Source organism: Engystomops pustulosus, chromosome 2 (assembly GCF_040894005.1).
Source record: "Engystomops pustulosus chromosome 2, aEngPut4.maternal, whole genome shotgun sequence".
Taxonomy (NCBI): domain Eukaryota; kingdom Metazoa; phylum Chordata; class Amphibia; order Anura; family Leptodactylidae; genus Engystomops; species Engystomops pustulosus.
This window is the reverse complement of record NC_092412.1, coordinates 44,847,924-44,869,309: the sequence shown is the minus strand read 5'-3', so window position 1 is coordinate 44,869,309 and position 21,386 is coordinate 44,847,924. Positions and strand designations below refer to the sequence as shown.

The 21,386-nt window shown below is 41.5% G+C and overlaps 2 protein-coding genes and 1 long non-coding RNA gene across 4 annotated transcripts in view; 2 read left to right on the top strand and 1 right to left on the bottom strand.

Moving 5' to 3' along the window:
* Positions 1–14,242, top strand: part of SPART (spartin) — a 23,946-nt gene extending 9,704 nt beyond the window's left edge. The window contains exons 2-9 of one of the 2 annotated variants that reach the window (XM_072134422.1): positions 918–1,732; positions 2,999–3,196; positions 7,026–7,164; positions 7,344–7,538; positions 8,037–8,195; positions 8,290–8,380; positions 10,677–10,732; positions 13,340–13,469. In XM_072134422.1, coding sequence (XP_071990523.1) covers positions 920–1,732; positions 2,999–3,196; positions 7,026–7,164; positions 7,344–7,538; positions 8,037–8,195; positions 8,290–8,380; positions 10,677–10,722 — 1,641 coding nt within the window. In that variant the 5' untranslated portion in view covers positions 918–919 and the 3' untranslated portion in view covers positions 10,723–10,732; positions 13,340–13,469. Of the gene's footprint in view, positions 1–917; positions 1,733–2,998; positions 3,197–7,025; positions 7,165–7,343; positions 7,539–8,036; positions 8,196–8,289; positions 8,381–10,676; positions 10,733–13,339 lie in introns of both variants that reach the window. The other variant, XM_072134421.1, reaches the window with a different exon arrangement.
* Positions 14,191–18,083, bottom strand: LOC140117567 (uncharacterized). Its single transcript, XR_011853036.1, has 3 exons — positions 17,792–18,083; positions 16,958–17,055; positions 14,191–15,223 (listed from the first exon to the last, which is right to left on the bottom strand). It is a non-coding gene; the product is annotated as an uncharacterized lncRNA (long non-coding RNA).
* Positions 17,951–21,386, top strand: part of CCDC169 (coiled-coil domain containing 169) — a 25,544-nt gene continuing 22,108 nt past the window's right edge. The window contains exons 1-2 of the mRNA XM_072134423.1: positions 17,951–18,146; positions 19,023–19,105. Of these exons, the coding sequence (XP_071990524.1) occupies positions 18,064–18,146; positions 19,023–19,105 (166 nt within the window). The 5' untranslated portion in view covers positions 17,951–18,063. The remainder of the gene's footprint in view (positions 18,147–19,022; positions 19,106–21,386) is intronic.

Below are 21,386 nucleotides of genomic sequence, written 5' to 3'. Positions count from 1 at the left end.
TATGGGGGACGTATGTACGGCCGCAAGCTTGCAGATGTACATACGTCCCCCATACAGTCGTGTGAATGTGGCTTTAGATAGATGCATGGCCAAAGTGTAACATTATCTTACATATGCAAAATATGATCTGTATTTTGCAGAAATAATGAGGAGGTAGGACATGTGAACTCTACAAAATTCTCAACAGATCCCACGCTCGAAATTGCATGTACATACATGGTGTCATGGTGTCCTCAGAATCTGAATTTCAGATAAAATAATACAATATAGGCATGCAGGACAGAAGCAGCTAAACTAATCTGCTGTGTATAGACAGGGGTGAGCCTGAACTTTCTGCTGCCTGAGGCGAGTTATAGAACGGGGGCCTCCCCACCCCATGCAGTAGTAATATATCAGGTTATTTTTTTAGTTCATGGGTTCGCTCTGCAGTGTCTCATACCCATTACCCATGCTGACATCTGGCATGAAGAAACACTATTTTTAAGTGTCAAGTTCTTCTTTGTAGCAGGTGACTGCTCCCCTGATGCTTCCCCCATCTTGCTGCATGTGGTGCTGCCTGAGGCAATAGGCTCAACTCACTTCATGGCTGGTGTGCCCCTGGGTAAAGATTAGCTTAGTTGGCAGTCAAGATACAGAAATGTTTGTTGTATATGTATCACTGTATAATTGTGTTGGGCTGCTGTAGTGTAGCTATTTTCCACTTTTGGAGATAATTCTTATTGTATAGAATATTTTGGTGTTAGTTGTATGCAGTGTTGCATGACAATTTCTCAGCTACAATTTCTCATCTACATCTGAATTATGAAATGGAATCTATTGGAATTATATAGCCATATGTAGACCTATTATAGCCCTAGCTGGTAGCGCTATGTGTTATATTATCTCTAAATTAGCTTCTTTGCTTTATTTTTTTTTAGTAATGGAAAAGCAGCCACTTCCAGACATGCAGGAAAACGCCTTAATCCGAAGCATCGAGGAGGAATACAGGAAAGCATTTGTGTACATCAACAAAGGTCTGAACACAGATGAAACTGGTTACAAGGAAGAAGCTCGAAACTACTACAAGCAGGGCCAGGAGCACTTGATAAGAGGGTTAAGTGTCCCATTGCAGGGACCCGAATGCATCGGTCCAGCTTGGGACGCCGCGAGACAAATGCAATCCAAGATGCGGGAGACATTGGAGAATGTAAATACGAGACTAAACATCTTACAGCAGAGTATGACCGGCACTCCTGCAGCCCCTCCAGCTGTGGGGACATCAGCTGCGGTGCCAACTTTATACCCATCACTGCCACCAAAAGGAAAGGACAAACCTGAGAGGCCACCACTGCCACTGTTACCACCATTCCCTTCAGAGCCAGTGAGTGGTGCCACATGTATAGCAACAGACAATGCAGCGGCACTGAATCCCTATATTGCAGGGGTTGCAGCCCCTCCAGCATACACCCCAGAAGCCACAGATGGACATTACACTGTATCCTATGGGACTGAGTCTGGGGAACATTCAATAGTGGGGGATGAGTTTTATGCAATGCCCCGACAGCCACCTCCAGTGCAGACTCTGGGGGTAGATGCAGAGGAACTAATCCTCATACCCAGAGGAGTCCAAATTTTCTATGTGACACCAGATGGACAAGTGAGTGCCCCCTCGTATCCAGGGTATCTCCGTATTATTAAGTTTATGGACACCAGCAGTGAAATGGATCAGACTCGTCCTCCTGCTTTCCTCCAGGTAGGTGTGGTAGAGTGTACCCGTAGAGGACTTAAGTGGCACAATTAAAAATGGCCTTCACTAGGAGATGGTGTCCTAGGTTGGTTTGCACATGGTCTCCTGGCAGGATGGAAACCACCATGTGGAAAACTGAACTAGGTGACCAGTTCTTTGTGAATTCTTTAACAGTTGTTCACTTCTACTAGTTTTTCTCGAGAAGGGGGATCCCAAACCCTCTATACACCCTCCCTGAACCATTGTGTTGAGGAGGAGAAGAATGAATGGGCATTGGTAGAGGACATTGAGATTGATCTACCACAACTAAGTTTCCTTATCAACCACACTGTCTAATGTTGGAGGTTCTGATCTCCGGTTTTAGTGATCATTAGGTCCCGTAAATGGGTTTTAAATGTCATTTGCGGAATAAACCCATCTCTGTGGTCTGTATAACTTCATCCCTCATCATGTCCATGACTTTATCAGGTGAGACCTAGAGGAAGAACATGACTTCAGAGGACCCAAGCCAAAAATATTTTACTAAATGATGGGATCTGTACACAGGCCATGTAAAGTTAAGGATACATTACATACACATCATCATATTATACAAATATGAGAAAACATTCAACCACAGAGGGTGTATATCGCCACAGACGCATCTTAGTTAACTATTCATGATGAAGATTGTGTTTCTGCCACGTTCAGACTGGCATGACCCACATTCTGCTTGTTTTCGTAGTCTCCGTGCATCTTGTCTTCTAATATCTATCTGTTAGTTCTACCATCAGCCTATTATCATTAGACATTACCCAATGACATTATTTAGGATCTGTATAGAATGTATTCCAGTTTTACTTCTATACTTAAGCAAAAGGTTGTATAAGATTAGAAATACAAGGCTGATTTGTTTTAGAAACTTCCCCACTTGTGTCCATAGGCATAATGGAGCTGTTTCTGAAAGGAAGCAAACATGTTTTCCTAATCCTGTTACCCCTCCTTGAAATGAGCAAAATTACATTAAATTATTATATCTCTATAATAATTTAATGTAATTTTGCTCATTTCAAGGAGGTGTAACAGGATTAGGGTGTTGTGTGACACGACTGCTATCAGGAGGCAGTAATGTATATTCAGGACTTGCCTCTATTTCAGGACTTTTCTGGCACCCAATGTGCCTAAAATACTACCAAATTGTCCAAGGGTTTGGAAGATATGTCGCTTTTCAGGAACTGTCCTTTAAGTGTATAAACACTTCATGTAAAATGTGTTTGGTTCTGTGTTTGGCAGGTGTGTGACTGGCTGTACCCTCTCATGTGTAACCAGTCTCCGGTGCTGCGCTCTAATAATGGGGTGTACATGTTCCCAGACCTGATGTCGCAGATACCTGGCTCTTATGTCGGGGTGGTGCTCTCGGCCGAGCTTCCAGCTGCTGATCTGGAGCTCTTTGAAGACTTAATGAAACAGATGTCAGACCTCAGAATTCAGGTAAGTAGAATGGAAACCAAGGTAAATCCTACAGGGTCATTGGAAGAGGTGTATAATGTACATGGTATCATCAGAATTAAACTTTTCTTGCATTTAGTGCCGTAAGTTAAAAATAGGGACTTTGACAGATTTAGTCAGAAACGGGTCCATATTTTTGGGAATAGAAGGTTCAATTTATACAAATGCTATGACACAGCTTTTCTGAATAAGTGAACTTTACTCTAATTTCAACAAGATTTTATTGAATAAAAAGCATAACAATGCCTTACAATAAGTCCTGGCATAATATGTGCCCCTCGCAGGGGGATCTCATAGAAGTGGTTTCAGAGTGAGGCATAATTGGCAACTGTATTAAGCAAACTGAACAAGTGAATGGGGGAGGAGGGCGACAGAGGGCAAAGGGTTGGGGAGGGTGTGATCAACTTGATGATGGAGTTAGTACAAGATCAGTATAGGTGGTCGCTAAAGGTGGCAGTGGTAACAAGCATGCGTATCAATGAGCCCTGTGTAATCTATCAATGTCCTTAAGGGGACAAAGTCGGAGCCATCTCAAGGGTAGGAGAACCCTGTGCAGTGATCCATGGGTTCCAAATACCTTCAAATACAAGTAATGTGTCTTTCCTGGTCGCCTCTATCCTCTCAAACAGCATCATTAGGTATACTCTGTTTTTCACCGTGGTAAATGACAGATCCATTTTTCCATGTTTTCCATTTCGCCGCTATATGGATTCTAGTTGCCAACGCTATAAACTGAGTCAATCGATGCGCTTTATTTTTGACCTGTGAACTTTACTCTAAACACTACATTTCCACCCAAATCTGCCTCCTTATAGTAAACTGCAGTAAAGAGAAACTGAACACCTGCAAAAAAAAATTGTGAATTCAACTTTGCAGACTTGAATCGGTAAAGTTAGTCCCTGTCTACATGATAACTTGCTTATCAGTTAGGGGTCCTACTGATGGTTCCACTACTGATCACAGTGGTGGGGGTACTATGAGACTGCCAGAGAGAGTTCTATTTTTGGCTTTCTCCAGCAATTCTAAAGACTTTTAGTAAATGATCAGCTCCTTACTGCATTCATTGGTATCCCCAATGGGACCCCATTTATTGGGATCAAAGGTGTCCCAGGGGTCAGTAATCAGTAAGTTATTCCCTTTTATAATTATCATCTATTTATAGAGTTCCATGTACATTCAAGTAGGTGTAAGATTACATGTAAAAAAGACTGAAAAGTGATCTTTTTAGCAACTGGCACTGGAAGACCTCCCCATAAGCGCATGAGGTTTATCCTGTAAATAAGGGATAACTTTTAAACTTTGACCAACCTCTGTTTAAAATTCTAAAGATCCAAAATAAAGTATCTGAGTAAATGGATACACAACATCTGGCGAGCTGCCATTGCCTTTGTGGGCACGTTACACAATGGGCCTTAAATGAGACAAATTTACACCCACTTTGTGTAGAGGACAGTGTTGTGTTTGTATCCAAATGTTTGCAGGCCTCAAATGGTGTAATCTGGAGACCCTCCAATATGGTACAAGAGCAAAGTTTTATGTGTTTAGGGCAAAGCTACAGCAGAAAACAATAGTCGCTGATATATTTTTAGCTTCTATTTTCCCTATTTCTAAATTATTTTACCAGTAAATAAAAAATAACTTCCTGTTTCTGGATACACATCTGAAAATCCTCTAGTTGAGAACAAAGCAACATGTCACATAAATTACAATGTAACTTTTTATTTACTTATAATTGAAATCTGAGGAAGGATTAAGTAGTCCAGTGGGCGGTCGGACTTTGACAGTGATTGACAGCTATCTACGTACACTGAAGCAAGGAATGTACATTGAATAGGACCAGCCACTGGACTCTTAGGCCCAGGAGTAGCTAGGATTGTAATGAATAAAGGGTAGCTAAATATATGTCATGAAGAAACTTGTTTATATGTTGTCCCCATCTTCTACTTAGCAGTTTTGAGAAGTCTAAACCACTGAGACTTCATTTAAAGTAGTTGTGATACCTACAGTGGGTACGGAAAGTATTCAGACCCCTTTATATTTTTCACTCTATGCTTCATTGCAGCAAATTGGTAAGATCATGCTCATTAATGTACACTCTGTGCCCCACCTTGACAGAAAAAAAACAGAAATATAGATATTTTTGATAATTAATAAACAAGAAAAACTGAAATATCACATGGTCATTAGTATTCATCCCCTTTGCTCAGTATTGAGTAGAAGAAGCTTTTGAGCTAGTACAGCCAGGAGTCTTCTGGGGAATGATGCAACAAGTTTCTCACACCGGGATTTGGGGATCCTCTGCCATTCTTCTAGATTCTCTCCAGTTCCCTCATGTTGGATGGTGAACATTCGTGGAGGCCATTTTCATGTCTCTCCAGAGATGCTCAATTGGGTTTAGGTCCGGGCTCTGGCTGGGACAGTCAGTAATGGTCACAGAGATGTTCTGAAGCCTCTGCTTTCTTATTTTAGCTGTGTGCTTAGGGTCATTGTCTTGTTAGAAGGTGATCCTGCGCCCCAGTCTGAGGTCCAGAGCTCTCAGGAAGAGGTTTTCTTCCAGGATATCTCTGTAGTTGGCCACATTCATCTTTCCTTTAATTGTAACCAGTCGCCCTGTCCCTGCCCCGTAGCCTGATGCTGCCACCACCATGTGACGCTATTGGGACTGTATCTGGCAGGCGATGAGCAGTGCCCAGTTTTCTCCACACATACCACTTAGATTAATACTAAAAAGTTCAATCTTTGTCTCATCCAACCAGAGAATCTTATTTCTCTTAGTCTGGGAGTCCTTTATGTGTTTTTTTGCTAATTGTATGCGGCTTTCATATGTCTGGTACTTAGGAGAGGCTTCCATCGGAACACTCTACCATAAATCCTCGACTGTTGGAGGCTGCAGTGATAGTTGACTTTGTGGAACTTTCTCCCATCTGCCTACTACATCTCTGGAGCACAGCCACAGTAATCTTCTTCTTCTTTACCTCTCTCACCAAGGCTCTTCTCCCACGATTGCTTTGTTTGGCTGGTCGAGGAAGAGCTGTGGTTGTCCCAAACTTCTTCCATTTAAGGATTATGGAGGCCACTGTGCTCTTAGGAACCTTGAGTGCTGCAGAAATGTTTTTGTAATCTTGGCCAGATCTGTGCCTTGCCACAATTTTGTCTCTGAGCTCCTTGGGCAGTGCCTTAGACCTCATGATTCTCATGTGCTCTGTGAGGCCTAATAAAAACAGGTGTGTGTGTGCCTTTCCTAATCAGGTCTCATCAGCTTAATTAAACACAGCTGGATCAGAATATGTACAACATATGTGATAAATATGAGAGTCACAGCAAGTGGTCTGAATACTTTTGACCATGTAATATTTTAGTTGTTCTTGTTTAATAAATTAGGAAAAAATCTAGCCCCCAACTACGCATAACCTATCCTGTGTCTTCTTTACTTTATGTGTTCATAAATTACTTTTACCTCATTAGCAGCCATTCTTGTCCACAAATCTGCCTTCCAGGACCTAAAGCTTGCATTCATGAATACTAGAAGGTCCTAGAAGCTAGATGGGTCATCGGCAGTTAGAGATCACATGATAATCCATCTGGACAGGAATCGCAGAAACATTTCTGAATCAGAGGCTTTACTTTACATATCAAGAAAGCAGAGTAAAACATTTTGATAGATGTGTATTGGAAAAATGCCTATTATCCTAACCCCCCTATTATGGCCAACACCATTCATCGCAAAACAAGACTGTAAAAGAGTTTGATCCTCTATAATGGCTTCTATTAGGATGTTTTTACCTATATATAAATGTCCCTTCTATTTCAGCCCAGTGAAGCATCAGGGGAAGTCATAGACCTGACCCAAACTATACATGTGGTCACCATACCTGAGCCTGAGCCTACACCAAAAGAGAAGGAAGACCTACCTCCATGGAGTGAGAAAATTGCCCAGGGAATTCTTCAAGGTAAAGATGATTTATATTAATACATTTTTTTTCTAGGCTTATATTCAGTAGGTTTTCCAAGTTTTTTGTGGTAAAATTAGGAATGTGGTAGTGCTTAGATCCCTATATTTGTACAATGCTATACTTGTATGATGATAATATTTGATTTGATTTATTCTATAATTGTTTTGTTCATCTAGGAGCTTCTTGGGTGAGTTGGGGTCTGGTGAAAGGAGCAGAGTTTACTGAAAAAGCCATTCACAAGGGGGCTACCAAATTAAGAGCGCACATACAGCCTGAGGATAAACCACTAGAGGTCAATCCTACTGTGGCCAAAGGCCTCCACGTAGCCAAGCAAGCCACCGGCGGAGCAGTGAAAGTCAGCCAATTCTTAGGTAAAGATTTAAAGTGATTTTATAACTTGGATTATGTATGATTAAAGTCAACAGTAACACATGAGAAGATCCTGCCAGAGGGGTACGCACCAGTATGTCAGTGTGCTTGGTTTACCATCATTCTGGTGGTAAATGTCCTTTAAGTTGAATTTGTATGTAAGTTGTAACTGTGTGTTTTATAAGTGTAACACGAGTCAAAAAAATTTTTTGTCTCTATGACAATTCGATTTAAAAAATGTTAGGTTGTCATTCGAACAAGGATTAGCTATAAAGCTTTGCTGCAGACACCTTTGATAACTTTTACAGCTGATCATTAAAGCCTGGGGTAAAGTATAGTAAATTACCAACATCTAGAGGGTTCCATCTCTAACTAGGGGTTGTCTGTAAGTTGGGTGTTCTTAAGTCGAGGACAGTCTGTATTAAATATATAAATGTGTACTGTATTGGAATTGTTGCTTAAGTGAAATTTTGGTATTTTTATTATTTCCTGCGTCCTAGTGGATGGAGTTTGTGCTGTAGCGAGCTGTGTTGGGAGAGAGCTGGGGCCACACGTGAAGAAACATGGAGGCAAACTAATCCCTGAATCTCTAAAGAAAGACAAAGATGGGAAGTCTCCACTAGATGGCGCCATGGTGGTCGCGGCCAGTGGAGTACAAGGTATTAACATGGTTTATATACAAATTATTTCTGCTTTTTTTTTTTTTTTTCAAATGACATAACACAGATAACATTTACTTTGTTTTATTCTTAGGGTTTGCAACAGTTTGGCAGGGTTTGGAGTACGCCGGGAAGAACATTGCTAAGAGTGTTGCCTCAGAGACTGTGCACACAGTCAAATACAAGTAAGTCCATCTCATCACTATGTACTTAAAGGACATCTACCGCCAGGGAACCAAGCACACTGACATACTGGTGTGTGCCCCCTCTGGCAGGTTCTGTTCTTCTTTTAGTTTGTATGCCCTTGTTTTTACCAAAAAGCCTATTAAAATTATGCAAACGAGTCTGATCATGACCATAGGTGTTAATGTAGCCTGGAGCCTCTCTGCCTTTTTTTTGTCAAAACAAGCGCATAAAAACCTAAGGCTACATTCACACGATGTATGCCCGCCGTACCGTAGCACGGCGGGCATACATCGGCACTGCGGAGAGGAGCAGGGGATGAGCGCTGCTCACCCCCGCCCCTCTCCATTGGAAGATACAGCACACGGCACCGTATCACGGGAAAAGATAGGACATGTCCTATCACGGGAAAAGATAGGACATGTCCTATCTTTTCCCGGGCTACGGAGCGGTACGGTGCAGCACCTGTGCTGCACCGTACCGCTCCCGTACAGGGCTGTGAGCCCATAGAAGTGTATGGGGGACGTATATATGTGTGTGAATGTAGCCTAAAAGAAGAGCAGATCCTGCCAGAGGGGCACACATCAGTATGTCAGAGTGCCAAATGTACAATCCTTGGTCCTGGTGGTAGATGTCCTTTTAAGATAAAGTATTTGGTCTTGTACAATAGGTGTGTGTGTGTGTAAGCAGATTCAACTTGCATGTCTTGATGTTAAGCTTATAATGTTAGGTCTACAATTACGGTGGAATCTGCTAAACAATATGTTCAATGTTCTTTTAAAGTCCTATTCCTCTCTGTACAAGTACAAAATCCTTAAATTGTACGTTACAGCGATTGCCTGAGCGGGATGCAAGGAAGACTGACCTGCATTTTCTCTGCTTGTCTGTGTATGCAGAACATTGGTTAGAGTAGGTTCATCATCACATTTTTTGTGATGTACATACAGCAGGAAAGTTCCCAATGTATGTGCTATGCATATACTAGCAGATGGCGGTGTCCATCTTGCCGCTGTCTGGATAGTATACGTTGTATACATCCTGCTCCCACCTGCTGAGAGACGTATACACTCACCGGAGGGCATCGGAGGAAACGGATACAAAGTATTGCATCCATCTCCGGCCTTTGCCGGAGAGACATCACTGGGGAAACACCCTGAACAGTGATTGGCTACTGCCGATGTTCATTTCACCTCCCACTTTCAGTGGGAAGAGAAAGAACGGGGTGATATATAACACTGTATGAGCATGTAAGGGCATGTTGGGAGTTCGCCTGATGTATCCTTACAAGGGAGGGAAAGATGTGATTTGAACCCTGCCTTAGGCCGGCGGCACATGTGGTGTTTTGATCCTGTTTTTGGGCCGTTTTTAAGCAGTCCGTTAAAAAACGCATGAGTTTTTTGAAAACGCATGTTTTTGACTGATTTTTACCAATAATTTTAATTAAAACGGGGTCAAAAATGGATGCGTTTTCTAAAAATGCATGCGTTTTTTAACGGACTGCTTAAAAATGTCTCAAAAACGGGTTTAAAATGCCACGTGTGCCGCCGGCCTTACAGTGATCCGATGAGCTGTAACCACTAAATGTAAACATCTCTGAAGTCACATGTATCATTGTATGCAATCTGCATGGCATGTGTGTGTTTTACATTGGCATCATGCAGAATTAACATTGTTGAATAAATTAACTACTGGGTGTTACCTCTCCAACCATATGATACTAGTTGTTCCCTGTGTGTAGGGGACACACTCCCAACTGGTAGCACCTGTGTCAAGTTAGAATACAGAGCTGTAAAATAAGACGTTTCTGAATTGTTATTTTATTTACTAAAACAATTATTTCCGGAGAGGAGACGGGTCCTTCTAGGTGAGACACGTGGTCCGCGGCGACCGCTTGGTACATTTTGCTTACACTCTCTATTTCAGACCTAGTGCTCTACTGAAAGCAATTGAACCGTATAATGTGGGATTGCTCCTGGCATGTGAAAATAAGCTGAAAATGGGAGATTGTGTGCAAGTTAAACTATACAAATGAGGCTTAGCCACTTGTGAAGTTGTGTAACGTGTCTGGCCATAATATCACGGAACTGTTAATGTACAATCCGATTTCCTACAGGACCATTGCGGTTGTATCATTTCATATCATGGAAGTAAATGTGGAAATCTGTATTTACCTAAAAAGTTCCCTTTAAGGTTGATTGAGCAACACAGAAGAGAGTCTGGCAACATCGCGTATCATAATGTATCTGATGTCTATTGTTATTTTCCATCATAATAACTACACAAATGTTTCCATTTTAGATATAGCGGCTACACTATGGATGAACCTCCGGCTACAAAACCTTAAGTCATTACATGTATATATTCTTAAATATAATAATGAATTCTATATTTCAGTCATCACTTCTTTTCACTTTTTGTGCATTAAATATTATACCCTAAAAATAACTTTAGATTCGCCAGATTTATGAAATTACTGTATTATTATCCTTTTTCAATTCTATATTATATTATCAGTCACTCTAAAGGCTAATTCTAGGCAGAATAAATGTATCACCTATAATCTTGTTGGGTGATAAATGAGATTGCTGGGTTCCAACTGCTAAGACCTGCAGAACTAAAAGGAGGACAAGTGTAAACTACATCGCTCAATACTACACTCGCACCTCACCTCTCCTAGCAGCGGCATTTTGGGTGATTTTCAGATTTAAAGGGACTTATCAGATTTTACCCCTTTAAACTACTATCCCCCAAGAAGGGTATGAAATGTCCTTTCTAGATTTTTTTCTTTTACATGAAATCTCACATTTCTTCTTCAAAGTCATATGAAAATGAAAAGAGAAGAGTCATATTTTTCCTAAGATGAGTGAACTTTAGATGTCTTACTTCAATTCTATAGCGCCTTAAACCATGCTTTTGATGTCCTACCATAGATAAGTATCTCATCTTTCAGTTCGAGTTAGGCATGGGGCTGCAGATAAAGATCCATTTCCCACCTATGCTTTTAACTGTCTGGTTCTATGCTTTTATCTCTGGTTCTGTAGCTCACAGAACCCCACACCTGATGAGGTTTGAAAGATGAGATTATCTTTTAATATGACAATATTCAATGTGCTATAGAACACAAGATGAGGGCATATGAAGAGACATGCCCTGCAGCCTTTAAACTTGATGGATCTCAGGCAAAATATGACTCATTTTCACATGAATTTTGGGGAGATTTTTTTTTTTTTTTGTTATAGGTAACTGGGTGAGATTTCATTTGAAGAGGGAATTTATAGAAAGGACATGTCATACCATCCCCGAGGTACTGGTAATGTAATGGGGTAAAATTGGATGACAAAGTTCCTTTTAATACTACCTCTTGGTTCATTTTTAGGGTATAATTTCTTTGGTACCTGTTCTGGAAATGTGAGGTGACCTGACCTGTATTGTAAGGGATTTTAATAAACCCATAATAATTCCTTTTCAATCTAATAAATTCAGTATTTCAAATCTGCACTACCTGGGTTTCAAGTCAGTGGGTGAGATTGTTCCTGATAACATATACGAGCTGAAACCTTCTGCAACCTAATACTTCTCACTGCTGAGGATTTGCTACTATATGTATTCTAGATAATCATTTGTGAAGTACAATACTTCAGTAACACAAACCTCTGTCATGATATTTTCTACAATGTATTGAAGGGGTTGTCCACTTTCAGCAAATAATTGATATTGTTTGTGTAATGAAAAGTGCTAATTTGCCAATATACTCTCTGTATCAATTCCTAACTATTTTCTAGATCTCTGCTTGCTGTCATCCTATAGGAAGCTTCATTATTTAGTTCCTGTGGATATAAACCTGTCCCTGGTCATGTGATGTCACACAGGTTCGCTGCTCGCTATATCCCTGGTCATGTGATGTCACACAGGTGCACGGTTCATTATAACACACAGCTCCGATTACTCTGTGATGTTACACAGGTGCACAGCTCGTTATATAGAGTAATCAGAACAGCGTGCACCTGTGTGACCTCACATGACCAAAGAACTGTGTTATTCAATAAACAATGAAGCTTCCTAGAAGCAGAGATCTAGTAAACTGTGTAACTTTTCATTACACAAACAATAATTATTTGATAAAAGTGGTCAATCCAAGGAAATGAAAAAGATTCAAACGATCCAGCACTTTTTTCAATGAAAAAAAATTCTTGCTTCTTTATTAAATCATCATATAAAATCAAATCAGCACATAGTGGTATCCACAAACGGTAAAATAAGTGTGTGGAACCTTGTGGATTCCAAATTGAAAAGACTAATTGTATCTGTAGGCACATATAGAGTCAGGGTGAAACTCCAGTTTCTGCTATACTATAGGATCCTATTATGTACACATAGTGGTGTTGCTGTAGGTTCATCAGATACATGTGAACAAAGCCTGAGAAGTATTACGTCTCTACATATATGCTGACAAATAATTTAAGAACTTATTCAGTGCTTTGGGGGGGCTGTATTTTTTTTTTCCCCTAAATCAAGCATTTATTCTTCTAAATCCAAGTATCTGTAAGGTGATTTTAACTATAACTTTTCATTATTAAACCTTGACAGAATCCAAATAGTGTTTTATCTCTTCACAAATGTGCAATTGGTCTTCCAGGAAGTGCCATTCCTAGATTGTGATGGTCATCTATGTTGTGGTCTGTGCCTCCTTCAAAGACTACTATACTGTGCTGCAATCATGGTTTCATTGCAGTGCTGGTTTTTGGACCAATCACATTGTGGAAATCTGTGACACTATAGTCATTTCCCATAGGCCCCAAAATATCTACAGTATAAAACCTATTGATAAAGGCAAAATTTCCACCATCTGGTGCACTTGCTGGTACATGACTTGCACAGTTGTACTGGTTCCATCTCTTTAGTCTTTATAGGTTATGGTCTGTGGACAGTATTGATGCGATTTTCCTCTTTATATCTTACAGGTATGGAAAAGACGCCGGTCACGCCACTGACAACGCAGTAAATTCTGCAATGAATGTCGGGGCGACGGCATTTAATATCGACCATATAGGTATAAAAGCAATAGTGAAAAAAACTGCAAAGGAAGCGAGTTATGCCATCCTGGATGAATACAAGCTAAAGGAGAAGCAGGACAAGAAAGGAGAACCGCACTGACCCATCCATCCCACTTCCTCTACTGCCTTAATGTGTGACTCCTTTCCACTGCTTAGAAAAGCGAGCAGATATAGTATAGTACTAAGACTCTGCTTTTGTTAAACTAAAAACGTAAGAGATAAACACAAAACGCAAACTTGTTTAATAAAAAATGACACTAGCAATATTCTGAAACCCAACTAATGGCCTGAATGGTACTAAAAGCAAGAGATCGTTATGATACATGTATTCTACGGTTCTGGAGGCAATGTTCTTAGAGAGAATTTATTTCTTATAGAAATTTATTGAATTAATTTAGTCTTTTTCCAGCATAAAGATACTTGAAGATAAAGTAGCATTGGAAATGGGAGACATTGGCCCCTTTAATCCACCCTCTGCTCCAAATCACTTTGGCAGCAGAGCTGGAGAAAATATTCTAGTATATGCTATAGATAACAATGCCAGGACTTGGTAGAGCTGGCACGATACAAGAGTTCCATTGATCCTTAAAAGAAAAGAACACATACGTAACCAATCCCAAAGATTTGAATACATGTATTATAGGCATTGGACTATTAGAAGTGTGACTGACAGGATTTGCTTTATTATGCAGTGTTTGCACTACTGAATAATATATTCTAAAAATTAAAAAAAAAAAAAAAGATTATGAAGATTATACGAAAGGTATATTTATTTTAATATTTTGTTAAAGTGAAAGAGATTCCCAAGTACTTTAAGGGTTTATTAAAATCTTATTTTAACTTTTGGGTTTTGTGGTTATTTGAATGTGTGGTATGTTATACAGTGGTGGTAGGGCGCCATCTGGTGGCGATTCAGAGATCTACATTGGTTTCAACTCAAACTGAATAAAATGAAGTGCTATTCAGCAAAAATTGTGTATAGGAAACGTGAAGGAGTTGCCCATAAAAACCAAATGTTTATAGACATCAAATTGAGATCTGAAATTATATTGGTTGCTCACATTTTCTTTTCACCATCTTTCCAGCAATCCCGGGGTTACATATAGGATAGGTTCCATGGGTTTGTTCCTAGGTTTGAATTTGTATGCTAGTCGAAACTGTATATTAAATAATTGTAGATCTAGACACCTTACAGCTGATCATTGTAGTCTGGGACTATGGTAAAGCACCCAGAGTGTCACAGTGGGCAGAGGAGTCCGTCTTTAACTAGGGGTCATCTGTAAGTTGGTTGTTCTTAAGTTGGGGACCACCTGTACTTTCATATTATTTGCGTACACATAACGGAATACTGATTTTGCCAAAGATGAGTAACTTTAAAAAAAACCTCAGTCCACGGCATTTCTGTTTTTTACACTTGCCTTTAAAGGGGATGTGTCATTAACTATAATTATATGAGGCAAATATGAGATTGCAAGGTTTAGCTGGTGAACCCCTCCAATTTGGTGAATCAGGGAGCCTCCTCCTCACCCGGCTCTCTGCAATGCGCAGCGAGGTACATTTCCATTAAGTTCATTCAGAAATTGCGCTACTGTAGTCATAAAGCTGCATTGCGCAGGTCTCTGTATTTAATAATTACATTTAGCAATATAATATATGTATATGTATACAAATAATGAACAGCATTGATCCTAGGAACTCAGGGAACCAGTCATTCTGTGGATTGTTCTATTCAACAAGGATTTTGCTAAACCCTGGTCTTACAGCAGCAACACGCACAAGTCTGGACTGAACCTGTAGAGGAAAATATAGAAAGTATTTCAGATGAAAAAGTGGAAAAAGGCCATGGCATTTATATTGGATATCAGTATCATATCAGTACTACTAATGTGTTGCTACAGAGATCTTAGCTCTTATATAATGATTGAGTGGATCCAGCCTAAGCTTGTGTCTATACAAGACAACTGACAGCAGATTTCAGCCTCTGTATAGCAAAGCCCAAACAGATATCATGGTTAATTGATGCACAACATAATTACGGTACAGCGCTGTTGTCCAGAGGTTTTGCAACAGCTCCCTGCATCATATATAACTACACTGCATGTACAATATTTGGTCCATGAAATTCTCCAGGGGCACATTGGTCCTGGATTCACGACCAAGCATGTTCATGTGTTTTAACCCTAAGGCCCCTTTCACACTCGCGTTGCAGATCACGTCAGAGTTTGATCAGGGTGCGATCAGGTTTTGGTCAGTGAAAAACTGACATTTTGCATCAGAGTTCAATCAGTTTTAGGTCAGAGTTTGTTCAGTGTCAGTGAATTTTCAAAGCAATTTCAATGCGTTTTTCACGCACGTTTTCTGCGCATGAAAAGGACTCAGGACTGAGCTCTATCTTTTCTATGGCAATTGATGCGTGAAAAACGCATTGCACTTGCATGTGTCTCAGAGTGCAATGCGTTTTTGATGCATCTCCATAGACTTGTATGGTGCGTTTTTCACGTGCGTGACGAGCAAAAGTAGAGCATGTCGAGATTTAAACACGCGGTAAAAAAAAAAAAAAAAGCAAGTCTGAAAAAGCCCATTGATTACAATGGGTCAGAGTGCAATGCAAGTTCTGCACGTCAAAAGCATGCGTGAAAAACGCAAGTTTGGAAGGGGCCTAACTTGGCATACTGTGTTCAATTTGCATTGCAGGCGTTTGTTACTATGCTTATAAAATACAGTGAAGATTGCCTGAGGGTATGTCTATAGCACCTAATTTGATGAAAATGTATGCCTTTTGGAAATCTACACCTAAATTCACCTCTACAAAATACCACCTACTCTCAGGAAGACTTTAGCTATGCCCCTCCATTGCACTGCCATCTGCTACGCTCTACGGCTGACACTTTGTGAGCCGGAGGGGGTGGGGTGGCAGAAGGCCTGAATTAAGTCTTGTGGTGAAGGGGAAAGACCCCCCCCCCCCCCCCCCAGGGCCATTCAGTCAAATTTGCATAAATGTAGTTCCTATAGAGAATGATCAGACTATTTATTGTAAAGTGATACCTGCTATAAAGATTTTAACCTCTACAAGGCACTGGTAAAGCTTTATAGAGGTTAATTTATGTGGTAGATTTCCTTTAAGAAATCTTCAGACTAGAGTCCCATCTGCTGGGACCCACCACTGATGCCTAGGGCGGCTTCACACTTGCTGATTTGGTCTGTGAACTATGGACTGTGTGGGGTCCTGCTTCACAGATTGAGCCCCTTCCTGGGCACAGGACTATTGAGCACCATATTGATATATGATGCACATATCATATAAGCAAGCAGGAACTTTGTGCATCATGTAGGCAGCAGAGGGTTTAGTCTGTGAAGCAGGACTCTGTATGGTCTGTGGTTCAAGTACAAAGTATTAGTGAGACCACAGAATCTTAATATTGCTTTTTTTATTGCCCACAAATGGGAAAATGCACTTGTATTCCATAGCACTCTATCATAGGTACACATTGCTTCAGCCAATGCACAATGGTGTATAATATGCACCTGGTCAAAGCTTGTATTTAACTTTTCCAGGGTTGTGTTGTATTCTCCAATTCGCTTTGTGTGTTGGGCCAGAACAGCCGCTTCACCGGTTAACTTCTCTGCAAACAAGAAATATTAATAACTGGTTATACAATTATAAATTTAAAAAAAAAAATGCTCATAAAGTTCAGGCAAGTTCACACACGGATGACTATTGGACAATATGCCTTGTTACATGTCCCGGTGTTTGATGACAGCCCAAATCATACAGGATAAATTTTAGAAAATGAATCCTACCATATGAGCGGGGCCTTGGCCTGCGGTTAGTGCACACGAATACTCACTTATACCTTCCAATCATCGCAGGTTGCGAGGGACAGTCACAGATTTTCAGGGGTAGGACTGTTGGTTGATCGCCTCTGCGGCTGCTGTGTGCGGCAGGGGATATGTGATGCACCATCACACACAGCTGCAGCAGTGGAGAGTAATAAGGGGCAATGAAGAACGCTATTGATGACAATGTACGGTGGGAGATGGGGGTCAATATACAGTGTACGGGGGGCAGGAAGGTACAATATACTACACATCACGTGGGGGCCTATAATAAAGCATCATAGAGTGAGGGCAGTAAATGGAGGGTATTATTATACTTTTCTGTGGGGTTTGGGGCAGGACAAGGTTGGGCTTTCCTAAAAAAAAAAAAAAAATGTCACGTCCTCTGTTATTCTTTTTCAGTCCCAAAAGTTGTAATGGACTGTCACTGGGCCAGGGCGACACAGAGGACAATGGCCCATGTACTGCTGGAGGTAGCAGTAACCTCCTATGTGTTGTGTAGTAGTGATGACATGCACTTACCCAGCGCCGCCTGCAGCCCGCTGTACACCTGCACGCCCGGCTGCTCCTCCATTTCTCCCGCGCACTTTGCATTGGTCGCTGGGAGTTAACCCCATGGTTGCTGCACTCGCTTCTATTCCCCTGGTAGCTCATGCGGATGGACGGCTTCAGCGGCGCTGAAAGGGTCGCATCACGTGACCAGGGAGGGGATTCGGCGCGGAAATGGCTATCACGTGACGAGGACCCGTCGTTATGGGAACGGATCAACACCTCCGAAAACGGGGGCCCAAGAGATGGACAGGAGAAAGGACGGGAACCGCGGAGGGTCAGACACTGAGCGCCGGGCCGAGGAGCTGCACACACAGAGCAGGATGAGGTGGGGACATGGCCTGTGACACTGCATGTAGCTGTATAATGTATGCAGTATATACTGTGTCCTGCTGTATATTGACTGTGCTCCACCACCTCAGTAATAGTGACTGTGCTCCACCACCTCAGTAATAGTGACTGCAGTCCACCACCTCAGTAATAGTGACTGTACTCCACCTCCTCTGTAATAGTGACTGTGCTCCACCTTCTCAGTAATAGTGACTGTACTCCACCTTCTCAGTAATAGTGACTGTACTCCACCACCTCAGTAATAGTGACTGTGCTCCACCTCCTCTGTAATAGTGACTGTGCTCCACCTTCTCAGTAATAGTGACTGTGCTCCACCTTCTCAGTAATAGTGACTGTGCTCCACCACCTCAGTAATAGTGACTGCGCTCCACCACCTCAGTAATAGTGACTGCGCTCCACCACCTCAGTAATAGTGACTGCGCTCCACCACCTCAGTAATAGTGACTGCGCTCCACCACCTCAGTAATAGTGACTGCGCTCCACCACCTCAGTAATAGTGACTGCGCTCCACCACCTCAGTAATAGTGACTGCGCTCCACCACCTCAGTAATAGTGACTGCGCTCCACCACCTCAGTAATAGTGACTGCACTCCACCACCTCAGTAATAGTGACTGTGCTCCACCACCTCGGTACTGGTGACGGCGCTCTGCCACCTTGGTATGGGTGACGGCCTGGTGACCCACGGTGGCGGCCGGGGGTTCTCCTCTAGGTGCTTTCATAATACCCCTATGTGCTTCACAGCTGTAGCTCCCCTGATCAGACATTGACAGCTCCCTCGTAGGATACAATATCTATTTTAAAATCCAGGAACCCTCTAAATGTTAATGAATTGATTGTAATTTTTGTCCTCAGAGAAATGTTACAAGTATCAATATTCGAAATGAAGAACACAGTTGCAGACCTGGAAAGAAGACTGAGCGGTGTGGAGGATGAAGGTGAGTAATTCTTGTTCTCCTGTAAACTATACAGCCATAGAGCTTCTGCCTAATACGCTTGTGATTTTTATTAAAAAAGGGTCTCTATTAACATATAATGATAGAATAGAATAAACAAATGGTCTATTTCAAAACAATGGGGCAGATTTACTTACCCGGTCCATTCGCGATCCAGCGGCGCGTTCTCTGCGCTGGATTCGGGTCCTGCCGGGATTTATTAAGGTAGTTCCTCCGCTGTCCACCAGGTGGCTGTGCTGAAAAGCATCGGAACGCACTGGAGTTCACCGGCTCGGGCTGAGTGAAGCTAAGTGCACGCTCCGCGACAGATTTTTTTGTTTTAAATGCAGCGTTTTTTCCGAATCCGTCGGGTTTTTCGTTCGGCCATGTCCCCCGATTTCCGTTGCGTGCATGCCGGCGCCGTTGCGCCACAATCCGATCGCGTGTGCCAAAATCCCGGGGCAATTCCGGGGAAATCAGCGCAAATCGGAAATATTCGGGTAACACATCGGGAAAACGCCCTTAGTAAATGACCCCCAGTATGTGCCATTTTGGTGCATAATACAGTGTTTTCCCCAAAAATAAGACCATGGGGCACATTTACCCAGGAACACCAGCAGGATATCGGGCGCACGATCTTAGTGAATTGCATCGGTCTTCATCCTCGTCGGACAATGCACCTCTGTGCCCCAGAGTCTTTTCTTAGTTTTTTATACTGCCATACTAACTGTAGTCTAACAGTATATGGTAGGCTCAATCAGACATCCTAGGGTTAAAGTACCCTAGAGCAGTGATGGCGAACCTTTTAGAGACCGAGTGCCCAAACTACAACCAAAACCCACTTATTTACCCTGATGTGCCAATGTGCCATTTTAAGCAGTAACTTATTGCTACCTGTTCTTCCACTTCTTTAATTGTATCGGCACCTGATCCCACCAATATAGTTAAAACAAGGTGGGCAAATTCAGACTATCATTGTAGATTCTCTCCAGGGTCTCTCTGTTTAGAAAGAATGGTGGGTCCAGCATGAAGACCTCCAAAGATAATGCACTTCTTTCAACACCTTCTCACTTATCAAGCAGTTCCAAACAGTCAATGAAGTGTCGCTGTAAAATAGCGCTGAGCACAGCATCTCATAAGTTGCCTAGGACTGCAGGAAGATTTAATGGATTTGTTCCTGTTCTCTGTCCTGGGCTGATGGCCTGAGTGCCCACAGAAAGGGTTCTGAGTGCCACCTCTGGCACCAGTGCCATAGGTTCGCCATCACTGCCCTAGAGGATCTGAAAAATGGTAAAAAAATTCCAAAATAGTTAAAATAAAAAAATTGTATAAATCCTAAAAGTTCAAATCGCCCCCCCCCCTTTTCCCTAGAACTGATATAAAAACAAATAAGCAAGTTAAATCATAAACACATAAGGTATCACCATGTCCCAAAGTGGCCTGTCTATCAAAATTTAATACCATTTTTTTTCAATGTTGAACCCCTTGTGAGACCATATGCTGGTGCAATTGTCACTAATGCAGGACCATGCTAGACCTCATGTGGATGGAGTTTGTCAGCAGTTCCTGTAAGATGAAGGCAGTGAAGCTATGGACTGGCCCGCTCCTTCCCCAGTCCTGAATCTGATTGAGCACATCTGGGCCATCATGTCATGTTGCACCACAGACTGTCCAGGAGTCAGCAGATGCTTTAGGGGAGATCCCTCAGGAGACCATCCACAACCTCATCAGGTGCATGCCGAGATGTTGTAGGGAGGTCATACAGGCACGTGGAGGCCACACACAATACTGAGCTTCATTTTGACTTGTTTTAGGAACATTACGCCAAAGTTGGATCAGTCTGTAGTGTGTTTTTCCATTTTAATTTTGTGGGTGACTCCAATTCCAGGAGTCCATTGGTTAATAAATTTGATTTCCATTGATGATTTTTTTGTGATTTTTTTTTTTTTTGTCAGCACATTCAACTTTGTACAGAAAATTTAATGAGAATATGTCATTTGAGTGTTCCCTATATTTTTTTGAGCGGTGTATTTTATATTTGATTAGTCGCGCGGTCACGTCAATGTCTTCTATTTTTCCACGTGGCTAAGATTTTAGCCTCTCTTCCTCTGATCAGTTTTTTTTTTTTTATTTATGTATTGTCATAATAAAATTTGACCTTTTTAGGATATATGGGTCATAACTATTTGTGTTGTTGCTAAAATTTAAAGTTACAAAGGACTCAATATTAGTGATGTAAGATATAGAGGTGTTTGTGTAGGTTTTTGATTATTTTAGGGGAAAC